General features: G+C 33.3%; 1 protein-coding gene across 10 annotated transcripts in view; it reads right to left on the bottom strand.

Moving 5' to 3' along the window:
* LOC109065259 (zinc finger protein 618-like) overlaps positions 1 to 26,319 on the bottom strand; it is a 35,533-nt gene extending 9,214 nt beyond the window's left edge. Inside the window, exons 1-9 of one of the 10 annotated variants that reach the window (XM_042757163.1) lie at positions 25,854 to 26,317; positions 23,486 to 23,580; positions 18,171 to 18,223; positions 11,021 to 11,291; positions 9,368 to 9,445; positions 8,164 to 8,211; positions 7,918 to 8,007; positions 2,646 to 2,717; positions 73 to 162 (exon numbers count right to left, since the gene is read on the bottom strand). In XM_042757163.1, the coding sequence (XP_042613097.1) occupies positions 73 to 162; positions 2,646 to 2,717; positions 7,918 to 8,007; positions 8,164 to 8,211; positions 9,368 to 9,445; positions 11,021 to 11,258 (616 nt within the window). In that variant the 5' untranslated portion in view covers positions 11,259 to 11,291; positions 18,171 to 18,223; positions 23,486 to 23,580; positions 25,854 to 26,317. The other 9 variants (XM_042757168.1, XM_042757170.1, XM_042757169.1 and 6 more) reach the window with 9 other exon arrangements.
* Between the last annotated feature and the right edge of the window lie 1,255 nt (positions 26,320 to 27,574).

Here is a 27,574-nt window from a genome sequence, read left to right as displayed (position 1 = left end):
TGCCTCTATTCATCTATTGGCAGAAAACTGCAATAAACAACACAAAACACTGGTAAAGAAGTGAGAACTTACTCATTGGAGCGTGAAGAGCCACATGTTCCTGATAGGGGTTGAAGTATTTGTACTGTTTTCCACAGTACTCACACGTGTAGCTTCCCGTTTCTACAGAACACAAAATACAGTAATTAGTCAACACAATTTTTTAGTCAAACACACATTACTGCTGATAAACATAATGATTCTGAGCTTCATTTTTCCACTTGAACCATGAAGACTTATTAGTATCAGATCTCTGTTTCTTAAAGTGGTAGTTCACCAAAAATGTACAAATTCTGTCATCATGACTCACCCTCATGTTTGTCCATACAATTCAAAACTAGATCCCATTGGAGGGAACAAAAAATAATAAATAAAATAAATAAAATAAGGTGAAGTACTTATATATATATATATATATATATATATATAAATATATATATATATTTTTATAGAAATGTACTCAGGTTTGCATTGACATGAGTTACTTGACAGAATTATTTTTTTGGTGAACTATTCATTTAAGCCTGTGATTTTCAACCAAGGGGTCATTATTTAAATAAAGACAAAATAAGCATCAAAATAAACTTAAATTATCTATATATTTCTTATTTAAATTCAACTCTTCCGCAATATATATTTGTTTTTTTTTTTTCCTTTGAAAAACCACGGTTCCCACTTTCTTAGAAAACATACATATATGTAGTAACACAATTTTAAAAGTGTGCATTTTAGACCTGGAAAATCTGTGAAAATAAAAATTAAAAGTTGTTTAAAAAAAAAAAAAAAAAAAAAAAACACTTGATGGGCATTTTTTAAATGATTATACATTTTTTTTTTTTTTTTTTTTTTTTTTTTTTGCGGTTATGCTAAGATCTAAAATATTTTAGTGTGTTCCCAATTCTGCAGAACTTCAATTTTATCAGGTAGCAATTTTGAGTAAAAAAGTATACATTTAAAAATTATCCTTAAAAAAAGATAGATAGATAGATAGATAGATAGATAGATAGATAGATAGATAGATAGATAGATAGATAGATAGATAGATAAATAGATAGATAGATAGATAGATAGATAGATAGATAGATAGATAGATAGATAGATAGATAACTGCAGCATCTTTAGCACTCAAAGCAGCAAATCAATTTTATTGCACTTAAGCTCCGCACCTTACAGGTGTGCATCTTACATGCATATAAGCGGATAGCAGTGTCATTTTGATCAGCGCTAACATCCATCAGAGACAGAAATAAACTGAGATCAAGGAGTTTGCTGTAACTGCCCTCTGATCACTCCAGCCTTGGAAGAATTCTCTCATTTGCAGCCACATAACAAGAGTTACATTGCAAGCACAGAGACAGATAATCTGATCATAATGTTGCAGAGGCCCGGTTATATGCACACTGGCACCTAAGCAGTATCCCACAATTCATTTGCATGATTCTTTTTAGTCTTCAGAAGTAGGGCTGGGAGATATGGCAAAAAATATTACCACTATATTCTTTTCATATCAAACGATATTGGTATTCATCACGATATTCATTTGCTATTAATGGGGAAGGAAATGCTTTCCACATGTTTGTTCGATCTTGAGAATGAACGTAAACATAACTTGTTTGTTCAGAATTAAACTCCACAGAGTAAGATACCTTTTAATTTGGGGCCTCGTAAAATCAGTTTTATTTTCCCCTAAATTCTGGTGTCCATTTTTTTTTTTAATCTGGATTCTTTGTTTAATGATTTAATATGAATTTATAATCAAAAATCATGTCTAATGAAATGAATTAATACAACTTGAAATGTAATTAAATGAAAATATAACAACTAATTAACAATAAAACATTGCATTTCAGATGCTGCACAACAAAACTGTATAATTTAAAACATGGATGAAAAAAATATCTAGTTTAATTATTATTACCTTGAGCAATACATTTTAGTGTACAATAGTAATACATGTTTATCACAATTTCTTCAAATTAAACCAGACTTTTAATTTGACGGTTTGGTGTTAGTGAGTTTGACAATAGTTTTTCTCAAGTGAAATGCTGGTGAAGTGAGTCTCAGAGCAGCTCTGGAGATGAAGTTGATGTCCTCATATATTGAGACGGCAGACGCTGAAAATACCGTTAGCATTTGCGTAGTAGACGAAAGCAAAGTCCCTGTGAAGGAAAGTCTGTTCACTCGGCAGCCTTTTTTGCAACGGTTTCGAGCAGCTATTTCAGGCATCCAAGACCAAGTCCTATCTACTTGAATGGGAAAAACAGATATCTCAAAAACTGCTTGCCAAATCAGATTTAAAATACATATTTCAAATCAGCAACAAAAACTGACATCATAAATGTTACTTCTTACACTCGAGTTAAAAAACAACAACAACAACCAACGTGCTTAGTGCACATCTCAGCACACTGACTGATTCTGTGGCTTTTAGACTAATCGATATCGAGTAAAAATATCCAGAGATTATTATTGTATTCACATAAATTTTATCGCGATCTTGATATAACGTTTATCGTCCAACTCCTAGATGGAGGTCCCATAATGTCAGCTTCTGACACAACATCAAAGTGACTGATATGAAAGAAAACCATTTTAAGAACTCTTACTTGGTCCCATTTTCTGGAAGGATTCAGTCTCCTCTTTAAGGTCTTCTACTGGTATCACATGGTCATACGGATCTGGATAACACAACAAGAAGTAAGCCTTTTCATTTTAAAGCACAGTTGGAGTCTCAATTGTGTAATCAAGACAACACAAAATCACTGGTTCTCCCAGTGTGGGTCTTAATAATGAGTTCATGTCATTAACGATAGCAATGTTATAAACTAGTATTTTGTCATTACAAAAAGTGGAACAGTATTTACAAAGAATGAGACAAGGCTTTTATGAGGAAGATTTGAGGGTATAATGAATCAATAGCTCCTCAAACACCATCTTAGAAAATTCACCTTTCATGAGTTAGAAGAAACATCAAGTTGTACTTTATGATTAGTAATAAATGTGATAAATAATAATCAAGAGAAAGTATTGAGAGTGTGTTTTTTTTATTTTTTTTGGGGGGGGGGGTTGGGTTATTGTTCATTAGGAAGGTTTTTGGTCAAAAGTACTATTGACAACGTAAAAAAAAAAAAAAAAAAAATAGCTTGCTTCATATTTTTTTCTTTAAAATGAGGCATTTTCTCCGCACAAATATTGTACAAAACAGGACCTGAAACTTTTTTTTTCTTCAACAAATGATCAGTGCTCAACCCTCAGAAAATGTTGACTGTCAATTAGGGATGTAACGATTCACTAAACTCATGATTTGATTTGATTTGATTCGATTCTGATTTTACGGTTCCATTCAATTCACAATTTTTTTAACAGATTGTAAATTAAATGTGTCATTTTATTATTGCTTGGACAAAATGTTGCACGTTTCTTTGTGAAACTGAAATATAGTTATAACAATATACTAATATAGCACTTGCATATTATTGCTCTTTTGTTGCTTCTATTGTCCTCATTTGTAAGTCGCTTTGGATAAAAGTGTCTGCTAATAGGGCTGGGCGATATATCGCATGAGATTGTCATGCGCATTTCATCAGTAAAGCCGGTTGCCTGATTACCGCTAAATCGCCATCACCTGCTTTCAAATGGAGTGGCATTTAATAGACAGAGCCGTAGATTACTGACAAGCTACGCAATATCGCGTTAATTATCGCAGATGAATCGCCTTTGATAATGAACGCGATATTGCGTAGCTTGTCCGTGATCTGCGGCTCTGTCTATTAAATGCCACTCCATTTGAAAGCAGGTGATGGCGATTTAGCGGTAATCAGGGAACCGGCTTTACTGATGAAATGCGCGTGACAATCTCAATGTAATTTATCGCCCAGCCCTAAATAACAAAATTAAAATATAATGTAAATGTAAATAACAAAACTAAATTGAAATTTTAAACCAAGCCCCAAATCAAATAAGTAACACAAATAAAGTAAATATTTTCATATAAACAAACTAAGGCTTTGTCTGTGCGCTTTCCATTTAAAATTAGAGGCAACCACAGCATTTTAATCATGATCCAAATAAAGATGCTGCATACATGCAACATGAGCAGTTTTTAATCTACATTAGTATGTATAATTTAGAAATTTGAAGTAAAAACAGAATGGTTTGACTTCAGTTTTGTGAAACTACTATACAGAAACTAAACAGAAACAGCAGATGAGCAGATTCACTCTCTGCCAGCAGGTGGCACTTAAAGCGTTTCCTTGGTGTCCGCTGTAAACAAAGCAGCGCTTTTTATATACTTATGAACTTTAATATGCATTATACAGAGGCAAGATGAAAAGAAAAAAAAATACCATCTAAACTTTTCTAAAGACAGTAAGTTCCCCTCAGACATATATTCATATAAACTCCTACCCCTAATTGAAACACATTTAGTTTTGCATCTCAACTGATTTGAATAGTCACATATTTGAATCGATTTTCAGCCGGCTCGCGGTAAATCATTACATCCCTACTGTCAATTGAAATGTAGTATGTTGGAGATCAAACTAAATATAAAATGCATAAAAATAAAACCGCTTCAATAGTTGGGGTTTGTGGTCTTTAAAATACAATATAAATTTAGAATTTTGCAAACCTTTGATTTTGTCAATGTCAAAAAAAAAAATGGGACATGTATAAATACAGTAGCTTATCATTCAATAGTAGTGCTGTTAAAATTAACACATGCAATATTTTTTATTTTATTTTTCAGTTTAATGTGTTAAAAATATTTAACGCAATTAAGATGGGGAAGAACTAGGGTTGGCCACCCCACTTACAACTGCTCCTTTAGTCTCTTTTTCCTTGACAAAAATTGTGTTTATTTAGACGCAAAACGTCTTTATGAGCACATCAAATGGAAGACATTTCAGACGTGCACGCCTTCACCTCAGTGACAGGTGCTAGACAAACAAGTGTGCAAATGATACAGGTAAACTGACAACAGTGAACTGTGGTCAGATGAGATGTTGTCAGGCCATATGTCAGTATAATCCAATTTCCCTGTCCTGTCAGCCGATATACTGTCCTCGTAGCACGTGCTCTTCAACGAATGCACAAATGCAGCAGCGCTCGCTGTAACCTGTATTATTTCATTATAATGCACAAAAGAAACGACAAGCATGCAATGTCATATTTGTCATCAGTTAATTCATGAAGTTACCAAAAAGGCGATTAATGCTGCCTTAAAACAGTGCATGTATGTAAATTTGTTATTTACAGTATGAGTCAGATTTAGAACATATCTCTGAAATGCAGTGCTTTTACAAACTGTCCAGCCCAGCACTGTCTCCCTCATCTAACACACCCGATTCAACTTGTCAGCTCATTAGTGGAGACTTTAAGACCTGAAGTCAGTTAGAATAGATAAAAAGATGGTGTCAGATCCGCATCATGTTCAGCAGCAGCAGCTCTTAAAGCAGCTGCTGTGATGTCTGTTCATCAAAGAACTAAAAAAAAAAAGCAAATCAATAACTTTTGCAGCTTTAAGGATTCATCCATATTTAATTTAGAATTTTGTATTTGATAACTTTATTCAATTTCTGTATATTTCATTTTCTACTTGCTGAAAGGCACAGGTAGCTAAATATAATATTTATTATAATGGGTTTATGTGAAGTTAACATCAGTTATACTGTAATATTGAATAGCTATAGTCAATGGTTAAATATTAGGGGGAAAATCATAGAGGCATCAGTAGTATTGATACTCGCCTTCACTCATAAAAAAGATGCCATTAAACAAATGTTAAAAATTAAGGATGCAAGATATTATCGGACCGATATCATAATCGGCTGACAATGGCTTTAAAATGTAAATATCGGCATCAGCCCAATATGAAAAATTATGCTGATATGTCTTGCCGATAAGAGGAATACATTAACTCACATGTGCTCATGGGTATGCTAGCGATTAGATCACTTCATCAGTGTGGCTCAATCTTGAAGCAAAGTTTTGCCTGAATGGTGATTAGATTCACTGTCTTGGATTGCTGTATTTAAACTGAGAATGCACATACTGAATGGTGTATGATAGAGTAAACAGTAATAGCACATGCAGTGGCAGCCTCCCCTTGGTCCTAAAGCCCATTCAGTAAGGTGTTTTAATTCCGTAGGGGGCGGTGTTGGCCTACTTCTAATCAAAAGAAAGTAAAATACATAAATAACATTTGGACTGCGTTTCTGATTACATAAAGCAGTAAATGATGTCATAAAATCATGAGTATGTTTTGATTTAAAGGTCAGAAGCTATAGCTTAAATGAACTAAAAAAAAAAAAACATGACACTTGTAAATTAAATTATTTTTATATATACTGATATATTCATTAATGTGTAATATGTTATGTTTTTTAAACAAATTATTAGCTCTAAAACCTATTTAGAATTTTTACAACTCTTTTGCTTTAGACCATCTACAAATGTTAAATCATAAAATAAAATGTTAAGGTTACTACTGTATCTTTCTGGATCAATTAATATATAGTTTATTTATAGTTATTTTCAAAGCATCAGTGTACTGTCATTATAAAATAACTTAATTATTGTGTATTTATAGTTAATAGTTATGGTTAATTTCCACAGAGGAGAGATGGTGTTGTTTCCAAACAAATGGAAATATATTGGTTTCGGCATCGGCTATCGGCCAAAATGAGTTGAAAAATATCGGCATATCGTATATCGGCAAAAATCCAATATCGTGCATCCCTATTAAAATACTGAGTGTCTATTTGCACTAAGTGCGAATAGCCCGCCTTGTTGGCAGAAGCCATTTACACAAACTCTGCCCACCAATGTGTGATTTGGCTAGTCAACATTACCAAAGACAGCCGATAGCCATTAGCTCCAGTGGTCCAGATGGTCAAACTTGTGTCATACTTATTTTGACGTGATCGATCCGGGTTCAAATCCGCCTTTTAGCAAACTTTTTTTCTCCCTTTTCAAATTTCAAATCACATCAGAAAAGCATTTATTTTGAAGTAAATAATCAAAAAGTTGAAAATAAAGTATCGGGTAGGATAAGGGTAGGTGAAGGGAGGGCTTTATTGTCCTTTTATAAGTGGTATAAATAGCAGAAAATCCTGCTATTTTAACAGTGTAAATAGAATCTATAGCTATTTGCAATTAGTGTAAACAGTATATCACTGAAAAATGCTGCTATTTGCACTTAGTGTAAATAGCATCCATCGATATTTGCACTTAGTTTAAATAGCATCTATCGCTAAGAAAATATGCTATTTTCACTTAGTGTAAATATCCTCTATCGCTATTTACACAGTGCAAATAGCCGCTGCCTTAAAAGATATGCTGTCGTTATGATGTTTCTATGTTAAATTGAAGATTGAATGTGAAATTAATGGGATTAATCGTGATTCAATTCAGAAAAAAATGTGTGATTAGATAATTTTAATCGATTGACAGCAGTGGTTAACTTGTTATAACTAAACTAAACTAAACAAAAATGTCATTGTATCATCATTAATTCTAGAAATAATAATGTATTTTTTTTTTTTTTTAAATGGGTGAAAAGTGTTAACATAATATTTATAATATACATATTTAATCTAGTACACCTATTAATAGTTTATCAACAAAAACAGAATTTGTGCTCATAAAAGGTTAAAAAAGTATTGGGCGTACCCATTTAAGTAATAAGTAATGGAACCCATTTGTACCCTTTTTTGTGGAAAGTGCCTTGAAAGATTATTGAGTGATTTAAATGAAAATTTGTGATCAACTGAATGGCAACCATGTGTTTACTGACACAAAAAATAAATGAAAATAAAAATAAAAATAAATTTCACACAGTTTGGATATATTACATATCAAAGGAATAGACAGCCTCACCATCAACTGCATGGAGGTCTCGGTGCTCCTGAAAACAGCTGTAGTACTTGTATTTTTTCCCACATACGTCACATGTATAGCGAAAAGAACCTGGATTAGAAAACAAAGACTTGTATGAACAGACACTTGAGAGACCATCGTGTGACAAGATGTTAGTCAGCTTTTTTCACAAAATTTTACTCAATTAATTTTAAAAATTCCAGGTAAATTAGACAAAAATCTGTCCCATGAATAAATGCTACTCACTATTGATTCCCAGAGATGCCCCTTCTCCAGAAGCAGCAGCCTCAGTCTCTGGACAGCAAGAAACCACACAAAATACAGTCAAATATATAACTTGGTATTGAAAAATGTCAAATGTGATGATTCTGGTTTTGATTTGGATTTCAGCTCCTTAAGCATTACATTCCAATTCAGTACTTTTAAGGAAGCATTCGTCACCCAATAACTTAACCACACTTACATTCAAAGGATTTTAAAACTATATATTTTAATGTTATTGAAAAAATTAAAAATAAAAATCATGCTTCAGTTCACCAATGCAGCAACCAAAAAACATATATATATATTTTTTTTTTTACATATTAAATATATATATATGTGTGTGTGTGTGTGTGTGTGTGTGTGTGTGTATTTTTTATCTATGATGGCATTAGGTATTATTAGATTTTTACAGTACATTTTCAAGTCAAATTTTGGTTTTAAAAATTAGACTGAGATGCTGCTATCCTCTAGGTAGAGTTACCAAAAAAAGCACACCTCTGATACTAGCAAACAATGAAAGGGTTCAAATTGGCAGAAGGTCTGGAAGGTCTGTGAGAAGCACTTTAAAAGCCAATAACACTAATGAGAAATGATTACAACTGAAAATCTTATAAACTGACTGTAAGAACACATCAGATGTTAATGTTGCACACGGATGGTTCTTTGATGAGCAGATAGTCTAAACTAAACAGTATTTTTATCAATCAAGAATAGGCAACCCCCCCCACCTCCCAAAAAAACTCATTGCTCAACCTTTAGAAAATGTCAACCAAGATGTAATATGTTGGAGATCGAACTAAACTTTGATTTTATATGAGGTTTTATTTGATTTATACAAATATAAATGTGCAAACCTCAAACTGTCAATAAAAAAAAAAAAAATGTGACGTCTAAAAACAGTAGAGTCATGGGAGACCAATTTGTATTCTGTTCAGGTTCTTAGATCAAAGATTCATTAACTGACTCATAAGAGTCATTTGTTTCTGAATCTGATGTTTGGTGTTGCATGTAACCAGTCAAGATGTGTTGTCTGTTTATTGTCACCAATTTTTTTCAAAGTGCACTGTCACAACTCAGCTAAAACAATTTCGTTTGCAGTTCTGAATACGAACTGGTCTATGACTCTCAGCCCTACAGAACTTACAACCATCTGATTCAGATTCAATAGGTCAAGAGCTGGCCGCACCTGTGTGAGCTCGGACATGCGTCTGAAAGCAGTTGTAGTACTTGTACTTTTTGCCACAAACTCCACAGATGTAAGAGCCTGTAAGAGAGAGGACAGAAAATGGAAATATCAGACAAAAGTGTTTCAAGTGTTAGTAAGGTGGCAGTACACATTGTGCTATTACATCTTCAGGCAGGTTGCATGCTTTACAGTTCAAAAAAAAAAAAAAAAAAAAAACACCAATGGAAACAGGTGAGATTTTATGATTAGCCCTTCCTGACAAACATGAAACTGAAGATAAAGAATTAAAGAAGGTGGAGACTTCAACTTGACAACACAGCACATGAAAAGTATTTTCCCCCAACATATTAGTACACTACATACAGATATTAGGATTGACATTTCACCACAAAATTACTATTCTTTTTGTGCGTAAAAAGTAAATATATAGTTTTTATTCCCTGAATGAATAAAATTATTACCATTAATAAAATGCATTCGTCAATAAAATTAATTTCATTAATAGAATCAAGGTCTTATAATTAAAGGGCAAGGCAACCTTATCCTCACAGCACAAGCATTAAAAATGGTAAAGTGCCATTTGTTAATATTAGTTAACATGAACTAACAATGAACAATACTTCAACCGCCTTTATTAATCTTAGTTCATGCTAAATTCGACATTTACTTACAAGGCAAATCAAAAACAGTATCTGTTAACAGTAGTTAATGCACTCTGAACTAACAGAACCCAAAATGAAAAATTGTAAAACATGAAATTCAGTTTTTCTTATGAGTGTTACTAGTCTGACCGTATTATAAGTGTTACTGAATGTGCTGATGTGGTTTCAAAAACATCTAGCGTAATTTGGCATTTCACACTATTCGGTGAGCTTTTCATTTTTTTACACCTAAACCTGCCAGTCATAAAACCTGGAATAATTATTATTGATATTATTTTTTAAATGTTTAAAGGTGCTGTATGTAGGATTGAACTAGGTATTGCAGTCCAAATTCAAAATATTGGAGAGGGTTTTTTCACCTGGCCCCTCCTCCTCAGATTTGAAGCACACGCAGGTTGCCAGATTGACAACACAAGCAGGAACGAGCACACTTGATGATGAACAAAATGAAATGTGCTGTTTTTTTCCACCATCTGGCAACCTGGGGTGCTGAAATACAATTGGGTAAACTGGCAGTGGGTGGGTTTCACAAACCAAAACAAACACAGACATTCCGGAGCATTTTCAAAGGAGAATAACTGACTGTAGCATTGTTTTTCAGATAAACAACTATGTTAACTTAGCATGTTTCTTAAACATCTGCAAACATATTATGGTATTTTTATGCTTTAGTAGAGTCAAAAACTTACATACAGCACCTTTAAGAAGTCTCTCCTTCTCACCATTTATTTTATTGTATAGTAAACATTCAGCTTTGATCACAGGAATAAATTACATTTTACAATATATTAACCCTTTAAGAGGTTTTTTTTTTTTTTTCAGGGATATCTTTAGATCTTAGTGTTTTATTTTTTTTTTTTTATTTTTTTTTTTTTTTCCATTGAATAAATTAATACCTGAGAATGTTTTATGAAGTTATAAGAAAAAACAGACATAAATGCCAAATCTGTACATTATGTACAATAGGGGTGGGGGGGGGGGGGGGGGTTACCTTGTGTTTGAGAGTTGCGAGAACTTCCCAAAACCACGCAGATCTCAGCAGGAATGTTGCCGTCACTCGCTTTGCCGTTACTGGCCACAGACTCGGGGGACGCCACCTCCGTCTTTACGCTCACTGAAGGAAGCTTTGGAGACGTTGTCGGTACCGCCTGTGTGGCTCCAGCCTCTGTGGGGACAACAGCTGTGTCCTTCGGCTCCTGGCTGGGGTTCGGCACCTCCTGACAACTCATGACTCCAGGTCTGCTCAGCAGGAGCTAAGGAAACTGCAAACGTCAAAAAACAGGAACAGGATTTTAAGTTCCCAGAGAGCTCAAATACTTTAAATATTTGTACATGCATTATATTTAAATGTGTATTTGTACATTTATTATATGTTTAAATGTATAATCTTAATATAACTTCATGTCTTGTAAACTATTAGAGAACTATAAGAATAACTTTAGAGAAGAACGAGAACCAATCATAAATTCAGAAACTCCACACAGCAGCCTAACCCAATTTAACACTGAATTTAGTAATGCCGAGGAAGTGTTTTAAAGACATTCATAACAGTGCAGAAGAGCAGAGATTTATGTTTAGGAGAATAACCACAACTGCTGTATATATATATATATATATATATATATATATATATATACACACATCGCTCAGAACTCTCTGCAGAGAAATAAAATCAGCTTGATGCATCTGCACTGCAGTCTACAGAATGTGTGTGTGAGCAAGTGTATGTATCTACCAGGGATGTTTTCTACAGAAGCCCTGAACCGCAACATGGAGAAAAAAAAAAAAATCAGGTGGAATAATTTTTATTTTTCTCTTACATTTTTCCTGAACATTATGCCCAAAGATTTTTTTATTCCTTTCTTTCACTAAAAGTTATTTTTTTGTATGTTTTCAAAAACTTTTTTTCTCTCTTCAAAGCTTCAAAGAGACAGACAGACAAAGAGAGAGAGAGAGAGAGAGAGAGAGAGAGAGAGAGCGCTTGTATCTTGCAGTACTAACCCTGGCCACCAGATGCCACTGCATTTGGTACTGCATGCAAAATATTGGCTAACTATTTTTTCCCCTCTCTCTCTCTCTCTCTCTCTCTCTCTCTCTCTCTCTCTCTCTCTCTCTCGAGGGGGAAAACAGAGGGAAAGTTTTGAAAAGAGAAAAAAAAAATGGTTTCTCAAGAATTTTTGGGAGACGGGAAAAAAAAAAACACTTTTAGGACTCTTAAGACACTACCTCTTTTTATTTATTTATTTATTTTTCTTTCCCCATTGTGGTTCAGGGCTTCAAAGTTTTCATTGAGGAGGTTAGAGAGGCTGTTCCTTACTTGCCAAAGAAAATAATAATAATAAAAAAAAAAAATTAAAAAAAAACCGGACCATCACAAAACATGAGATTGAGCAATGCATAGATCCCTTGTTTTTTTTTTTTGTTTTTCTTACGCAACACCGTCCAACAGCAGCACATAAAGATGCTTCCAGCGTGACATGAATGTGAGAGGCCGGGTTAACTAAAACTAAATATAGTTAACTACAACTGATACCATTCAAATATATATATATTTTTTTTAGTTACATGAACATGAACTAAAAAAATTATATATATATATATATATATATATATATATATATATATATATATATATATACATACATATATACATATATATACATATATATACACATATATATACACATATATATACACATATATATACACATATACATATATATATATATATACACATATATATACACATATACATACATATATACACATACATATATATACACATACATATATATACACATACATATATACACATATATACACATATATACACATACATATATATACATACATATATACATACATACATATATACACACACATATATACACACATACACACACACACACTGTGCACACTATATATATATATATATATATATATATTTGTATCAGCTATTACTAACTAACTGGTGGAAATGAACAGACCAGTTACAAATGTCCAGACTGAAAATGAACATGAACCTAATGAATGAATTAAAGCTGTGGCTGTAATCATCAGTGTTTATAGAGGATCTGCTGTAGGGCTGCACGATAATGGTTAAACTGATAATCACGATTATTTAGATTAAAATTATTAATAACGATTATTCTATCCTGCTGAAAAAAAAATAAAATAAAAAATAAATAAATGCTAAAACCAGCCTAAACTGAGCTGGTTTTAGTTGGTTGCTCCAGCTCTCCCAACCTGACCAGCTAAGGAAGTGGTCAAAACCCCTCTAAAACCAGTCTTCTGACCAGCTTTGACCAGCAAAGACCAGCTGGATGACCAACTAAAATCAGTCAACCAGCTTAGACTGGGTTTAGCATTTTTTTTTTTTTTTTTTTTATTCAGCAGGGAAATGCAATAACATTTAATTTGTCCTTTAACCAACCTCCACTGACTATACACTGACTTCATTTAACCAACTATGATAATACAGAACTCATGGTTTTGGTTAGAGTTTTGTCATCTGTATTCACATTACATTTTCTAAGTGACAATTTGTTTGCAAATGGGAAAAAGCCACTCAGATCGCACAGTAAATTTGCTCAAAGATCGTTAATACGCACTGAAAACTAACATTGCCATGCCATTTTCAACACAAAAACTTTAGAAACTCTTAACATAAATTCCAACAATTCCAATTTATATACATTTTTCCCCATTGTACTGTCACAGGTAGGAAAAGCACATTTATTCCTCTAACACAATAGATCCATTATTGAAACTCAGTGAAAGTTTGATCATGGCACATTTTGTAACACAAACAGTACAAATGGCTTGTGAAAAAACACACATTGTCTATATGACACTTTCATGTAAGCAGAATATCGCTTTGGAGAGAGATCGCTAAACTCAGCGCTTGTTCCGCCATCAGTGCCAGATTGCACAAATTAAATAAAACACTGGGCAGAAAGTGTATCCTTAAAGGAGAAAAGCTCTGTTTTGGGGCTTAAAGCTCTTCACATCTGGTAACCACAAGCATGAACGCTAGTGAAGACTTGTTAGCAATGCAAGATAACGCAAATGCCAAATTAAAAACACATTTCAGGATAAATAACGAGCCGGCCAATATCGTGAAGATTATTTTTAATTAACCGAGAAAGGTGGATATCGTTATCGAGATTAAAATACGATTGTGCAGCCCTAATCTGCTGACTAATGGTGACTGTTCAGAAGAACCAAGAAAAAAAAAAACATTCTAGGAAGATTCTTTTTAGGTTTTATTTTTTGCAACCATAAAATAATGTTCCCAGAACATTGTAGGGTGGTTATTTTTAACCTAAAAATAGCTTATACAGAACGTTCCCTAATGATTATTCTTAAGTTATTTTTATAACCCTGTAAACTATCTTTGCAGTGAAATGTTGTGCAGATGTTTTTGTGTAAGGACCACAGAGCCCTGAAATTTAATAAAGCATTTACTAAAATACAGAAATTAATGGTAATTTCGTTTTACTGTCTGTCTAACTGACTCATTCGTTTATCAGTCTCTTTATTGAATGATTACTTAAACTCAATGCAGTTATGAGAGTAAATATGATTTCAGAGGGATATGACATGCCTAACTGAAGATGACATGATGTTGATCGAGAAGTCTTCGTTTACAGATCAAAAGAATGTCCCGCTGTACAAACTGTACACTTCAGTTTTAAGAAACTAATGCACTTTAAAGCAATAAATTGTTTATTCATTTTATATATACACAGGTGCATCTCAGTAAATTAGAATGTCGTGAAAAAGTTTATTTCAGTAATTCAACCCAAATTGTGAAACTCATGTATTAAATAAATTAAATGCACACAGACTGAAGTAGTTTAAGTCTTTGGTTCTTTTAATTGAGATGATTTTGGCGGTTCTCTCGGTTGGTTGTGCATCTTTTTCTTCAACACTTTTTCCTTCCACACAACTTTGTTAACATGCTTGGATACAGCACTCTGTGAACAGTCAGCTTCTTTGGCAATGAATGTTTGTGGCTTACTCTCCTTGTGAAGGGTGTCAATGATTGTCTTCTGGACAACTGTCAGATCAGCAGTCTTCCCCATGATTGTGTAGCCTAGTGAACCAAACTGAGAGACCATTTTGAAGGCTCAGAAAACCTTTGCAGGTGTTTTGAGCTGATTGGCATGTCACCATATTCTAATTTGTTGAGATAGTGAATTGGTGGGTTTTTGTTAAATGTGAGACAAAATCATCACAATTAAAAGAACCAAAGACATAAATTACTTCAGTCTGTGTGCATTGAACTTATTTAATGCACAAGTTTCACAGTTTGAGTAGAATTACTGAAATAAATGAACTTTTCCACAACATTCTAATTTATTGAGATGCACCTGTATATATATCTGTGAATAAATGTTATATTTTATAGACCATATTTGGTGCTGATTTTTATTTGGTGTAAAATCTGGGTACCTCCTAATCTTACACATTAATGGCCAAATTTAATCTTATTTAATTTAAAACCAAGATATGTGCACTGGATGATTACTGATGTACAGCGGGGTAATCATTTCAGAGTAAAGTGGTTAGGGGAATGTTGTAATAACTTTATGGGAACATAATTTTAATGTTCTACAAAGCAAAAATGTTCTATATCTGTTAAGAAAACTTTACTGGTTAATTAAAAACAAACCAAAAAAAAAAAAAAAACTAACATTCTAAAAAAGGTTCTAGGAGCCACAAATTGTTAGCTGGGTTTCAAGCAACAAATGGGACACAAGCTGGTCTAACTTGGTTTTAAAGTCAGCATATTCTTGCATCACATGTAAAAGAGAGTACAGTGTGGATAGCACCTCTTAATTACAGTGATGTCCATCAGAAGCGGAGCCTGGAGGCATTATTAGTGTGCACAGGTACGTTCTTTCACTGATTCATTTTGAAAACCAGCTCCGAACTGTGGTAACTATGAGCAGAATTTCAACACTGTCATCTAATGAGAATTGATTACTCTCAGGCTATTTCAGGAGATGACTGGGAGAGATTAGGCTGACAGCCCTAGTTTCCTTCAACCAGAACACACCAACACGTTCCCGTCATGAAAAACAGTGGCATGTCTGTCAAAAAAAAAAAAAAAAAAAAAAACGTGAGTACGTGAAAAAAAGATTTTTTTTTGTTTTTACTATTTTACATTTAAATCGAAGTGGTGGAAAAAAAAAAGAAATATATCCTCTTAAATTTCATCTGAGTGGGCAACTCAAAAAAGCCTTTTCAATTTATATGCTAATGATCTCGGAATTAAAATTTAATAACTGGGAGATATTGAAAAGCATACTTGAATTATACAAAAAATAAATCCTGAAAGAACAGACTAAAATTAGAAATTCAAGGCAGCACGCAGGCCAGCGCTGAGCCCTTAAACACTTATGATTAAATTTTTGATGGTAATCAAAATTGCAAAACAAGCAGGAGATGAAGAGACTGAACCTGCTCCATTGTTTCACTATAAAACTAAAGAGAGATTTCTTGTGTTCTGGATCAGGGCATATATATAAAAGAACACACAAGTGGTGCACATTAGTGCTGAACAACATGTAAAAAATATTTCAGTGATAATCAGCATAAAAATATCACAATATCCCATAATATTCTCAACTACAAAAAAATAAATAAATGCTCAATGCACATACCAGCGTGTCTTGATTTTAAAAAAAAAAAAAAAAAAATATATATATATATATCAGCCAGCTATATATATATATATATATATATATATATATATATATAATATAAAAAAAATCATAAGGTCTGACAGTAGAGCACTGCTTTTGAGTTTGGATTAGACATGTGGCGATATCAAATTAGTATAATAAAATAGTTGCAATAAAACAACACAAAAATGTATGAAGTAAACAAATGTTTCAAATGGTGACTCTGAGATGCTTATAATGTTCATCTGGGAACAGCATGCACCATTCTATCAGATTTCTGAGGTAAATCGTTTATAAACCGAAGCCAACACAGGAGAATACATCATCTTTCTAAAAATGCAAATTGTTCATCGCAACTTCAAAATAAAAGTTTAAACCCTCGCTCTGAGTTTGCATGTTTTGGCTTCCACGTGTTTTTTTTTTTGTTTTTTTTTTTTAGAAATTACAGCGGCTGTAGCATTTTTTATCATAAAAAGTGGCCACATATTAAAGGTAAAGTGGACACTTGAAATTAATATTTAGTAAATATTAAAAGGGGTTAGATTACACAGGAGGTAAAGTGTTAAAACAATTGTCACCACCCCCTGTAGGCATTTGATATTATACATAATGTACATAAGTTATGATTATACTGTTTTATTACATGTATTTTAACAGTTTTGTTCAATAAAAATTACTCGATTAATCGTCACAATAATCGACCGATTACTCAATTATAAAAATAATCGTTACTGAAACCCCTAATTTATTAGTTTTAAAATTATTTCTAACTTAGTAAATATGAAAAAATATATATAGTTTGAAATCAAACATTTAAAGTTTGTTGATTGTGCATGTCTATACATATTTGTATGCAGTCTACAAATGCACACGTGACAAATGTTCATGAAATTAAACGTTTATTAGATATTTAAAGACTTGTTTAAATTATATAAAATGCATACTTGCTGAATGCTGACGGTAGATGAGCAAGTATTATAGCATTTGCCTTTCTATTAATAATAACAGAAGAGCATTTTTTATAATACTTTGCATCAATTTACTTTCTTTGTTTAACAGCTCTATAATAATTTATTAGATAGAGCTGTTAAACAGTGACAGTAAATTATTAAAGATGCAAAATGGGAGCTCTGCGTTTTGCCGGTCAAGATAAAGGTCCTGCATGCTGTCAAAATAAAAGTCTCCCTTGTAGCACATCGGACTATACCAATAATTAAAAAATGTCAAATATTAGTCAACCATTAGTTTCAAATATATTAAAAAGCAAAAGATTAACTCTAAAATAACAATAAAAGGAATATGAATATTTTCAGATTTTGTATCTGGCAGTTTCAGTCCAAATTAAAATGTTAAAATGGTTTAATTGTAAAGAAATGTTTGAAGATATATATTAAGTCCAAGTATTTGGTGGTGTTTGATGAGTACAGTGCATGTTGAATGCTATGATACCTCATATTAGTGGATGCTGGCACATGTTGGATGCAGATGTACATTTACTGAGCCTGCAAAACATATTGCACCGATCAGAAAATTGTATTTTACTTTTAAGCCTACATGCTGCAGCAAGATACACCACACTTCAAAATAACAGTCATTATATTTAGTGAAATGTTAACACACTATCATTATGTCTTTTTTTAAAGCTTGAAAGTCCTGAAACTAGTTTGGCAACCTGTAATTGAAAAAAAAAAAAAAAAAAAAAAAAAAAAAAGATGATGAAATTAAAAATATATTATTTATTCCACAGAACTAAAAAAAAGTCGTGGGATTTTGCAACCCACATGAGGGAGGTTTTTTTTTTTTTTTTTTTTTTTGTGAACTATTCCTTTGAGATACTGGAGTACTTCTAGGTGACTAACCAAATGCAAGCAAATCTGTGACACTGACCATGTTAACTCTTTTGTGCAAAAGGTCAGATTTTCTTACTTCCACTGAAGCACATAAGATGCACTTTGGAATATTCACAAATCATGCTGGGATAACATGGATCATCAGTTTTGAACAATCTTATAGAGTCCATGTCAACCTGAGCACAAGCTGTCATTTCAAACAAAACCAGGACGTGGCAAATAAAAAGAAAAAATACAATACAAATTCTAATAACTGCCGAAACTTAAGATGGTACAAGGTATTATTGATACTGTATTCATTACAAAACAAGCTGAAAGATCAAAGAAAGAACTTTAGTTACTTGTCTGACCACAAAATTGGCCTTTTAAACTAAAAGATCTCAAAATAATGTTTAGCTAAGGGCTATTTAAAAAAAATAAATAAATAAATAAACATTTTGACAATGACAAAACTGAAGTTTTCGTCATCATTTAATCACCGTCAAGTCGTTCCAAACGCAAATGTTATGCATTTCTTTCTCTTGTCTATTTTTTTTTTCATCCATACAATGAAAAGACTGTTTTAGACATTTTGAAGAATATTCAACACATTCACACAGTTTTGGAACAACATGAGCTTGAGTAATTGATGGCAATTTTAATTTTTGGATTAATTATCCACTTAAGAAACTGGACACTTAAACTAAATTAATGCAGCACTTTGTCCTAAGGCGAGCTCGGGCTGATTAGAAATTTCCCACGGAGCAGAAGGTTTGCTCTGTATCTGTACTGAGACTCCAGATCATGAAAGCGGGGCCTCACGCTCCTTCAGGCTTCAGGATTTAAGTAGGAAGTGCCGGAATGTCGTGAGACAGGTTCCTTTAAAATTTGTTCAGACAATCGATGTGTGTGACAAGACACTAGAGCAAAGTTACCTTCTGAAGCATTGCATAATTAGAGTTACCCTTAAATATAAGAATATCACAGAGCTGTGGGACACTCATGGGCCAGCGATAGCCAGCATACAAGCATCAGTGCGGAACGCCAACATGTCTGCTCAGGCCATGTGCATGTTAATTTTAAATCTGCCAAATTACTCAATACTTATCATTACGATTAAAATCATATCTTTTAATTGTTACATATTAGATTTACTGAACTATTGGAAAATAAAAATTAAAATGAAAAAGATATTACTACGTGGTTTTATAAATCAAAACTTTTACATTTCCAGGAAAAATTAACTGGGTCGTTCCATGTCAAATGGGGATTTTAATTGTTTTGTTTGTTTGTGTGTTTGTTTGTTTGTTTTCCAAAAAAAGAGAAAGAACTACATGCATACATACATACATGTCATGCATAAAATAAAATAAATAAAAAAATAAATACACTCAAAGAAGAAAGCCAAAATATTAAATTAAATGGCACGAAAAAAAATATTTCCTGAGTAATCAACTACTTTTTTTTTTTTTTTTTATAAATGTAGTGACCTAAATTTGGTTTTTCACCACTGAAAATGTGTACAATTTAACAATTAACTCGCTGAGATCCCTGTATCTCTGGAACCAAACCATGTAATGCCTTAAAAATAAAGATACCACAAATCAACAGCTGTTAACGTAAACAGTTTTCTTTCTTTTCTTTTTTTTTCCCTCTCCCCTAATAGACCTACCAATGTCTGTGTAAAAATAAAAATAATGACACTGTCATCTTTCTAAAGTCATTTTCCCCTGTTGGCTCCAAATCTCAGGCGAAGACTGCCATTTTGACCCCCCTTCTTCAAATTATACATCCATGACATTTAATATTTTGGCTTTCATCACTGTTTATGTTTGTCTTTCTTCTGGGGGGTTACTTTCTAAATTTGGTTGATCTGACATAACGACTATAGAATGTTTATAACTCATCATACCCATCCCTAACATTGCCATTTCATTTCCAAATAATAGCAGACAAAATGCAATGTCAGAATGCCCTTAAAAAAATTCAAAATACAATTATTCACACAACCCTAATTTGGTACTAATGTCATCGCCGAGTGCTCTGAAGTATGGCGCTTTAGCAGTGAGAGTTTGCTATGAGCAACAAACTGTATGAAGTCAATGTAGCATATTATGAAATCTAGGTTCCCAGAGTGATGTAATGTTAATAGTTACCAGAATCAAAATTAAGGCCCAAATTTACATATCCTACAATGAAATAAAGGCAGTTGGCCTATGCATTATTCTACAGATTCACAATATCAGAGTCATTTTGTATTCATTGCTTTTGGGAAAAAAAGCAGGGCATAAATGGAGTTTCTAAGGGATTTAACAGAAAACACCGCACAGCACAGCAACTGTGTTACTTTAGAACTCAGTTTCCACACTTTATGAAGAATTTCAAGCAGCAGTTCACCCAAAATATTTTCCGTTGTCGACATTTATTCAATGTCATGTTGTATACTTCATCATATCAAATATGCTTTTTAAATGTATTTTTCAAGTACCGTTTACCTATCATTAGTTATTTATTAATAAATATCATTTTTGAGTCACACTACATTTCCAGCCAGAATTAACTTTGCAGTGTCATAAAAAGGTCAAATTATCATATTATAATTTTAAGAAACTGAATTGACCTTAACACATAGTGATGATTGTCTGCAGTTTTCCTTTCTATGACTTTATTTATATTCACAATGGTCTGAAGCATGTGCAAACGTGACCATTATTTTCCTAAATTTCCACAAAAGAAATTGTGTGGCAAATTTGTGTAAAGTTTAGCAACCTTGAGCCTGACATGAAATCTGAGTGGCCTGACTCTCTGCCACTGAAAGTCCATCCCATCATTACACAACGCTGAGGTGATAAAAAGGCATGCAAATGCTGCTATCAACTCTTAAGCAGATTTCTTGCAATAAAGTGTCTTTTTCTTCCCCCACATAAAATTGCACCATATGACTTCAGCTGACAAAAGTTTCTATATTCATATTTTTATTTGCACTTTTAATATTTTACCAAAATATCAAAATTCATTTTAATTCAGAAACTAAAAGCACATACACACATGGTCAGAACTGTTGGCACTCTTGGTAAATATGATCAAAGAAGGCTATGAAAATAAATTTGCAATGTTAATCCTTTTGATCTTTTATTTAAAAAAAAATAATAATCACAAAAAAATCTAACTTTTCATTGGAGAATAAGAATTTTAAATAGGGGTAAATATCATTATGACTTTTTTTTTTTTTTTTTTTTTTTTTCAAATACACTTTGGACACAATTACTGTAACCAGAACAAAGGGGCATGTGTCTACATCATCCTAATGCATGGTGAGAAGGAGAGTTTGAGTGGCCAAAGACTCTTCAAGGATCACAGCTGGAGAACTGCCGAAAAAAAAAGGTTGAGTTTTGGGGTCAGAAAACCTTAAAAAAAAAACACAATAATCAAACAGCCCCTATAAATCACCACATGTTGTTTGGGAGGGCTTCAAGAAAGAAATAAAAATCAGGAAAATAAAATGGTTTTCACCAAAAAACAAACTCCAGCATATTCAGTTGTCATACACGACTGGAACTTCAAACGGGACTGGCTTCCATGGTCAGATGTAATAAAAAAAAATAGCTTTTTAGCAGCAAAAGGTTTGGTGAACACAGAAAAAGTACCTCATGTGTACTATGAAATATACTGCTGTATATATACTGTTGTGGGCCTATATTTCTGCTGGAGGTCCTGGACATCTTGTTTAGACACATGGCATCATTGATTCTATCAAATAACAACAGATAAAAAAATCAAAAAGTGGCTGACTCCGTTACAAATCTTATAATGGGCCATTTTTTATTCTTCCAATAATCTAAAAACAAACCTTAAAAACAACACAAAAATGGGTCACTGGGCACAAAATCAAGCCTCTGCTATGGCCATTCCAGTTCCCTGAGCTGGACCCATAGAAAATGAGAGGAGTGAACTGAAGAAGAGAAGCACCAACATGGAGCTGGGAATCTGAAGGGTCCGGAGTGATTCTGGATGAAGGAATGGTCTCTGATCTCTTGTCAGGTGTTCTCTAACCTCATCATTATAGGAGAACATTTAGAGCTGTTAAACTGGCAAATGGAGCTTTCAAAAAGTATTGAATAAAAGGGTACCAATAATTGTGTCCAATGTTTAGTAGAGAAAAACATTTTATAATGATATCCCCCCATTTTAAATTCTTATTCTCCGATGAAAGGTTAGATCTTTGTGATTTTTTTTTTAAATAAAAGATCAAAAGGATTAATGATGCAGATTTATTGTCATAGGCTTCTTTGATCATATTTACCAAGGTTACCGACAATTCTGACCACATGTGTAAATGAAAAGCACTCAAAATGTATGCATGAATTGCATTTACAGTATTTTGAATAAACTGGCTTTTTTTTTACCCATATTCCAAGCCTTCTGAAACCATACAATAGCTGTATGCAAAAAAAAAAAAAAAAAAAGCTAATTTAAAAAAAACTGTTATTCACTGATGATCTCTCACTCTACCAAAGCTGTGAAATCTCACCTGCACTGAGAAAAAAAAAAAGTTTGAATGAAGAATGAGATCTGAGAACGGCAGCAGGAAAAGAAAAATGACTTTAATTTGGGTTCGTTTGTCAAACAAAGCTATACGGTTTCAGAACAGTCAAATATTTCAGACAAGCGGTGCAGACGGATTTAACAATACTTCTATGGCAGTTCTTTTTGCAGCTTCAAAGCTGTAGTCACCAAGTCGTATGGAAAAGAGTTAAGTGAAGATTCTTCAAAAACTCTTATTTTGTGTTTAACAGGAAAAATAACAGCATATAGCTTTGAACGACTATTTCTATATTAAGATGAACTATTCCTTAAAGTAAAATGGAAAGGCCACCCTGCATTGGCTCACATGGTTAGAAACAGATGAAAACGTCATCAGTAAAGGCAGTTTACCTTGTGGTGCAGAGCTCGCAGGAGTCAACTGCTCTATTCTACTTCCTCTCCTTCCTTGTCTGCTTTTCTTGAATTCAGCCAAACAAGAGTATGATCTGAAAACCAAAGGGTTGATGGGTTAAAAATTAGCCACTTGTTCCAAGTTACATCTACTGACACTGAAATGCAGTGGAAAATTACAGACCCTGGACGCCATGCATGGAAAATCCCTAAATTTATTGCACAAAAGGGGGAAAGGCAAGCTTCTGAAAATTTCCATGAAAATTCTATTCTTAGATTAGTAACAGTTGGAGGGCAGAGTGTGGGTTTTTGTTTGAGGAGCAAATCCTGACCAAAACAGGCCTGATTCCACAATATTCAGCTGAATACTACTTCCAACCAAAGCATTTACAACTCCAATAAAACCACTGCATAAAAGAGCATTAAAAATGCAGTATATCTGCTGCTTTGACACCTCCATAGAGACGCTGTTTCCTTAAGCGGAGTCTCTGTGTTTTCAGATTTGAAAGGAAAAAAATAATATCGCTTTTGGAATTTATGTGGCTCCAAAGTTCTGAGAGCACAATTGAAAACATGAAATGAACAAATACTATGAAATTAATGTACATTTTCCAATTCAACTTTTCTTAAATCATTATGCCGATAACACAATTTGTACTGAACTTGACTTAATGTGGAATGAATTTTGTATTAAATTCTAAAAATGCACAAGAAGCATTTTCTTCTATTTTGGAGGCCACTGAAAATATATTTAGTTTTTGACATTTGTTCATTAAAGGGATAGTTCACCTAAAAATAAAGTAATAATAATGAAAATGCCATTTACTCACTGTCATCTTGTTTCAATGTTGCTATCTTTTGTGGAACAAAAATGTATCATTTTTTGTCCATACAATAAATGTCAAAGATGACCAAAGTTGTTTTGGAACATCTTTTGTACCCCACACAGAAAAAGAGTTAGGAATGACATGAAGATGAGTACATGACAGAAAGAAATTAGGAGAAAACACCAGATCACAAAGCACACATTTCTCTCATTTGTGTTTTCAGTACAAGTAAAGGTGACTTGTAAGAATTCAAAAATAAATCAAGTTTATAAAACTATATCTCCACATAAAATGTCCATCTAGATAGCAAGTTGATCTACGATTACAGCAGCAGCTGTTGATTACGGTCAACACATTTGTACAGGTACCTGAAGTACTGAATAATAATAATAATAATAATAATAATCTGCTGACACACTTTATTCCTAATTTTACAAAATATTTTTTAAATATTTGAAATTCAGTCTTTTAACACAGTTGTTCCGTGCAATGCGACTTTGATTTAAAGAGCTGTTTGCAGGTCATTGAAAAGGAAACTCCAAATATTCTCACTTCCCTCGTGTAACCATAGCAAAATTATTCAGACACCCAACACGTGTGAACATTACATATGATGCTCAGCTGCTTTCTGTTCATGACACAGGAACAAAATGCCATCTATTCTGCACCCAGTGTCAGATCTGACTGATCATTACAATATGCTGTGAATGAAGAAGGGGGATAAAATCAATAGTGTGTGAAAGGAAAATGCCAGCTGGTAAGAGTGGCTTGTCATTTAACACTATTTTGTTTCCTCACGACACTGGGAAAATTTGCTGCGTTTCGAAACGGCTTGACTGATAAAAACATATTTAAACGAACACAAAACAGCATGAAGTTTCTCTTAAAGGAGTAAACGCAAAAGCATCCACAACAAACGAATCTACAAACAGACTAAAGCACAGCGGCAGTGATAAGTGTCGAATATTAAAAACTGCATCCTCGCAAGCAAAATTAATTGTAATTTCTTAATTTTTCGAAATATCTACCGACAGATGGCGCTAATTTCGCTGCAAAAACGAAAACGACATTTACATTCGAATTTCATCAAAAATAAAGCCGTCTTTCACTAACCCCACTTTCGTTACTCTCATCTGCATCGAAGTTCAGTTCATGAAGTTGTTTAGGGAACGACCGAACAGTTCAAGCCAACCTTTCTTTCCAGTCGCCAGAGACGATTAAAATTCACAGGAAAATTCAGCAAACATGGCTGCTGCGTGTGCTTTTTGTGTTTTCAGATTGTAGCTACCCTACCCCGTCTGAATTCAACTCCACAAATTTCCTGCAGATGCCTCTGGTCGATCCAAACACACACGCGACAGAACAGAACGAGCAATGCAACAATTCACTGCAACACAAACTCGCTGCAAAACTTTATTTCGAAAGCAGCTCCGCAAGAAAAAGGAAAAAAAAAAAAAAAAAAGAGAAAAAAAAAATTCAACAGATCATGCACTGCACGACACATTCAGATCACATTTGAGAGAACTGGGATGTGATCTTACCGCGCACACAAACATGAGCTCCGGAGGATTGCGATCAAAGCGCCCGTTACATTGTATCATTTGTGAATGAGGAAAGACGCGGCTGCTCCACTTTGTTACCTCCCAAAATGATGCGGGTCATGCGGAGAAATTTTTCTGGGAATGAAGAAATCCTCCCCTACGGATCTCAAAATGACGAAACGAGCGGGTCTTTCCGGGGCTGTTTTAACTCTCTCTCTTCTAGAAACAGAGCTCCCAAATCTGATTTCAGTGAATTTGTTTGTTCTCTGCCTGATATGTCCAAGCCACTGGCGGCCGATGCTTCACTGGTGGTGAGGTATATTAATGTTGCGGTCTGCCCCACGGACACATTCATCCGCCATCATGCAAGGGCAGGTTCTCAATTTCCAAATGCATTAATTTTACACAAAGCCTGTATGTGGATGATATCACGTCAGCTGGCCCATCTTTTGGGTTAAATAAGCAAATTAACTCAAATGTACGCTTCCATGTAAATTTGAGCATGCAGAGCAAGTTTTTTATTTTTATTTTTTTTTTTATGACCAAACTACTTTTTCATCTGCTTGAATAAAGTAAACTCTTTTATTTAGACCCGCAAATTACTTGTTTCCCAGTTTGTTGCCTACATTTTAACTACAGTGTTTTGAGCAATTTTAGTAGCCTATGTTGTGTTGCTATAATATTTTACAGAGGGATATAAACATGTTGTGGCAAGTATATACAGGACATGATTTACAGAACACGAAGATTATATCTGCAGGTTATTTTATTTTTTTATTTTTTATTAATTAATTTATTTATTTATTTCTCAGAAACCATGACAAATTAGAAGTGAACCTCAAATCAAAGGACTTTTATGTATACTGTGCTGTTTCCTTTTTTTTCCATCTTCACTTCTCAAACGGGTCCCGTCTCGTCAGCGCCTCTAGCGGCGAGCCTGCGGATGGTCTGGGAAAAAAATGTGATTCATGAAATTTGTCATGCAAATTCAATTTTCACAAAGACAAAAATATCACAGTGTTTCTTTGAGTCCTCATATTTCGAAGCTTGCAAATCACATTCTGTAGTAATGATTATCATTGTCATTATATATATATATATATATATATATATATATATATATATATATATATATATATATATATATATATATATATATATTAAATAAAGATGACAAACTTTAATCCCTCGATAATCCATGGTATTGCAGCATAATTTTCCAAACAGCATCTGGTCAATTAAATGTAAACTTTTTCACAAGTGAGTTAACATGACCAGAGCCATAATTCAAATTAGTTTTGGAAGTGTCGGAAATGTTTTGTCTGTATTGTACTTATGATTTAAATTTGACAAATAAATAAATAAATAAAAATCCTGAAACTTTATTTTCCGGTTTGGGAAAAAAGAGAGATGTTTGTAATCTCAAACACCATCTAAAGTAAAAAGCCACTTTCCACAACATAGTTAAATGGTTAACTAGCTAAATGTGCTATTGGCTATTTTCAGAAAACATCAGTGAAAAGAAAGCAAATATGGAACACAAAACACTTCATGACTAAACAACAAAAAATAAAACAATAATTAAAAAAAAACTACTGTAATATCTGTTGGCCAGTTATATAAAAATTGCAGCATATAAAACTCAATTTACAACATTTATAAAACATAATAAAAATATTGTTGTTCTGTGAACAGTTATTTGAGTAAAAACAATTTGAACC

Source organism: Cyprinus carpio, chromosome A5 (genome assembly GCF_018340385.1).
Source record: "Cyprinus carpio isolate SPL01 chromosome A5, ASM1834038v1, whole genome shotgun sequence".
NCBI lineage: Eukaryota > Metazoa > Chordata > Actinopteri > Cypriniformes > Cyprinidae > Cyprinus > Cyprinus carpio.
This window is presented reverse-complemented; position numbering and strand designations above follow the sequence as displayed.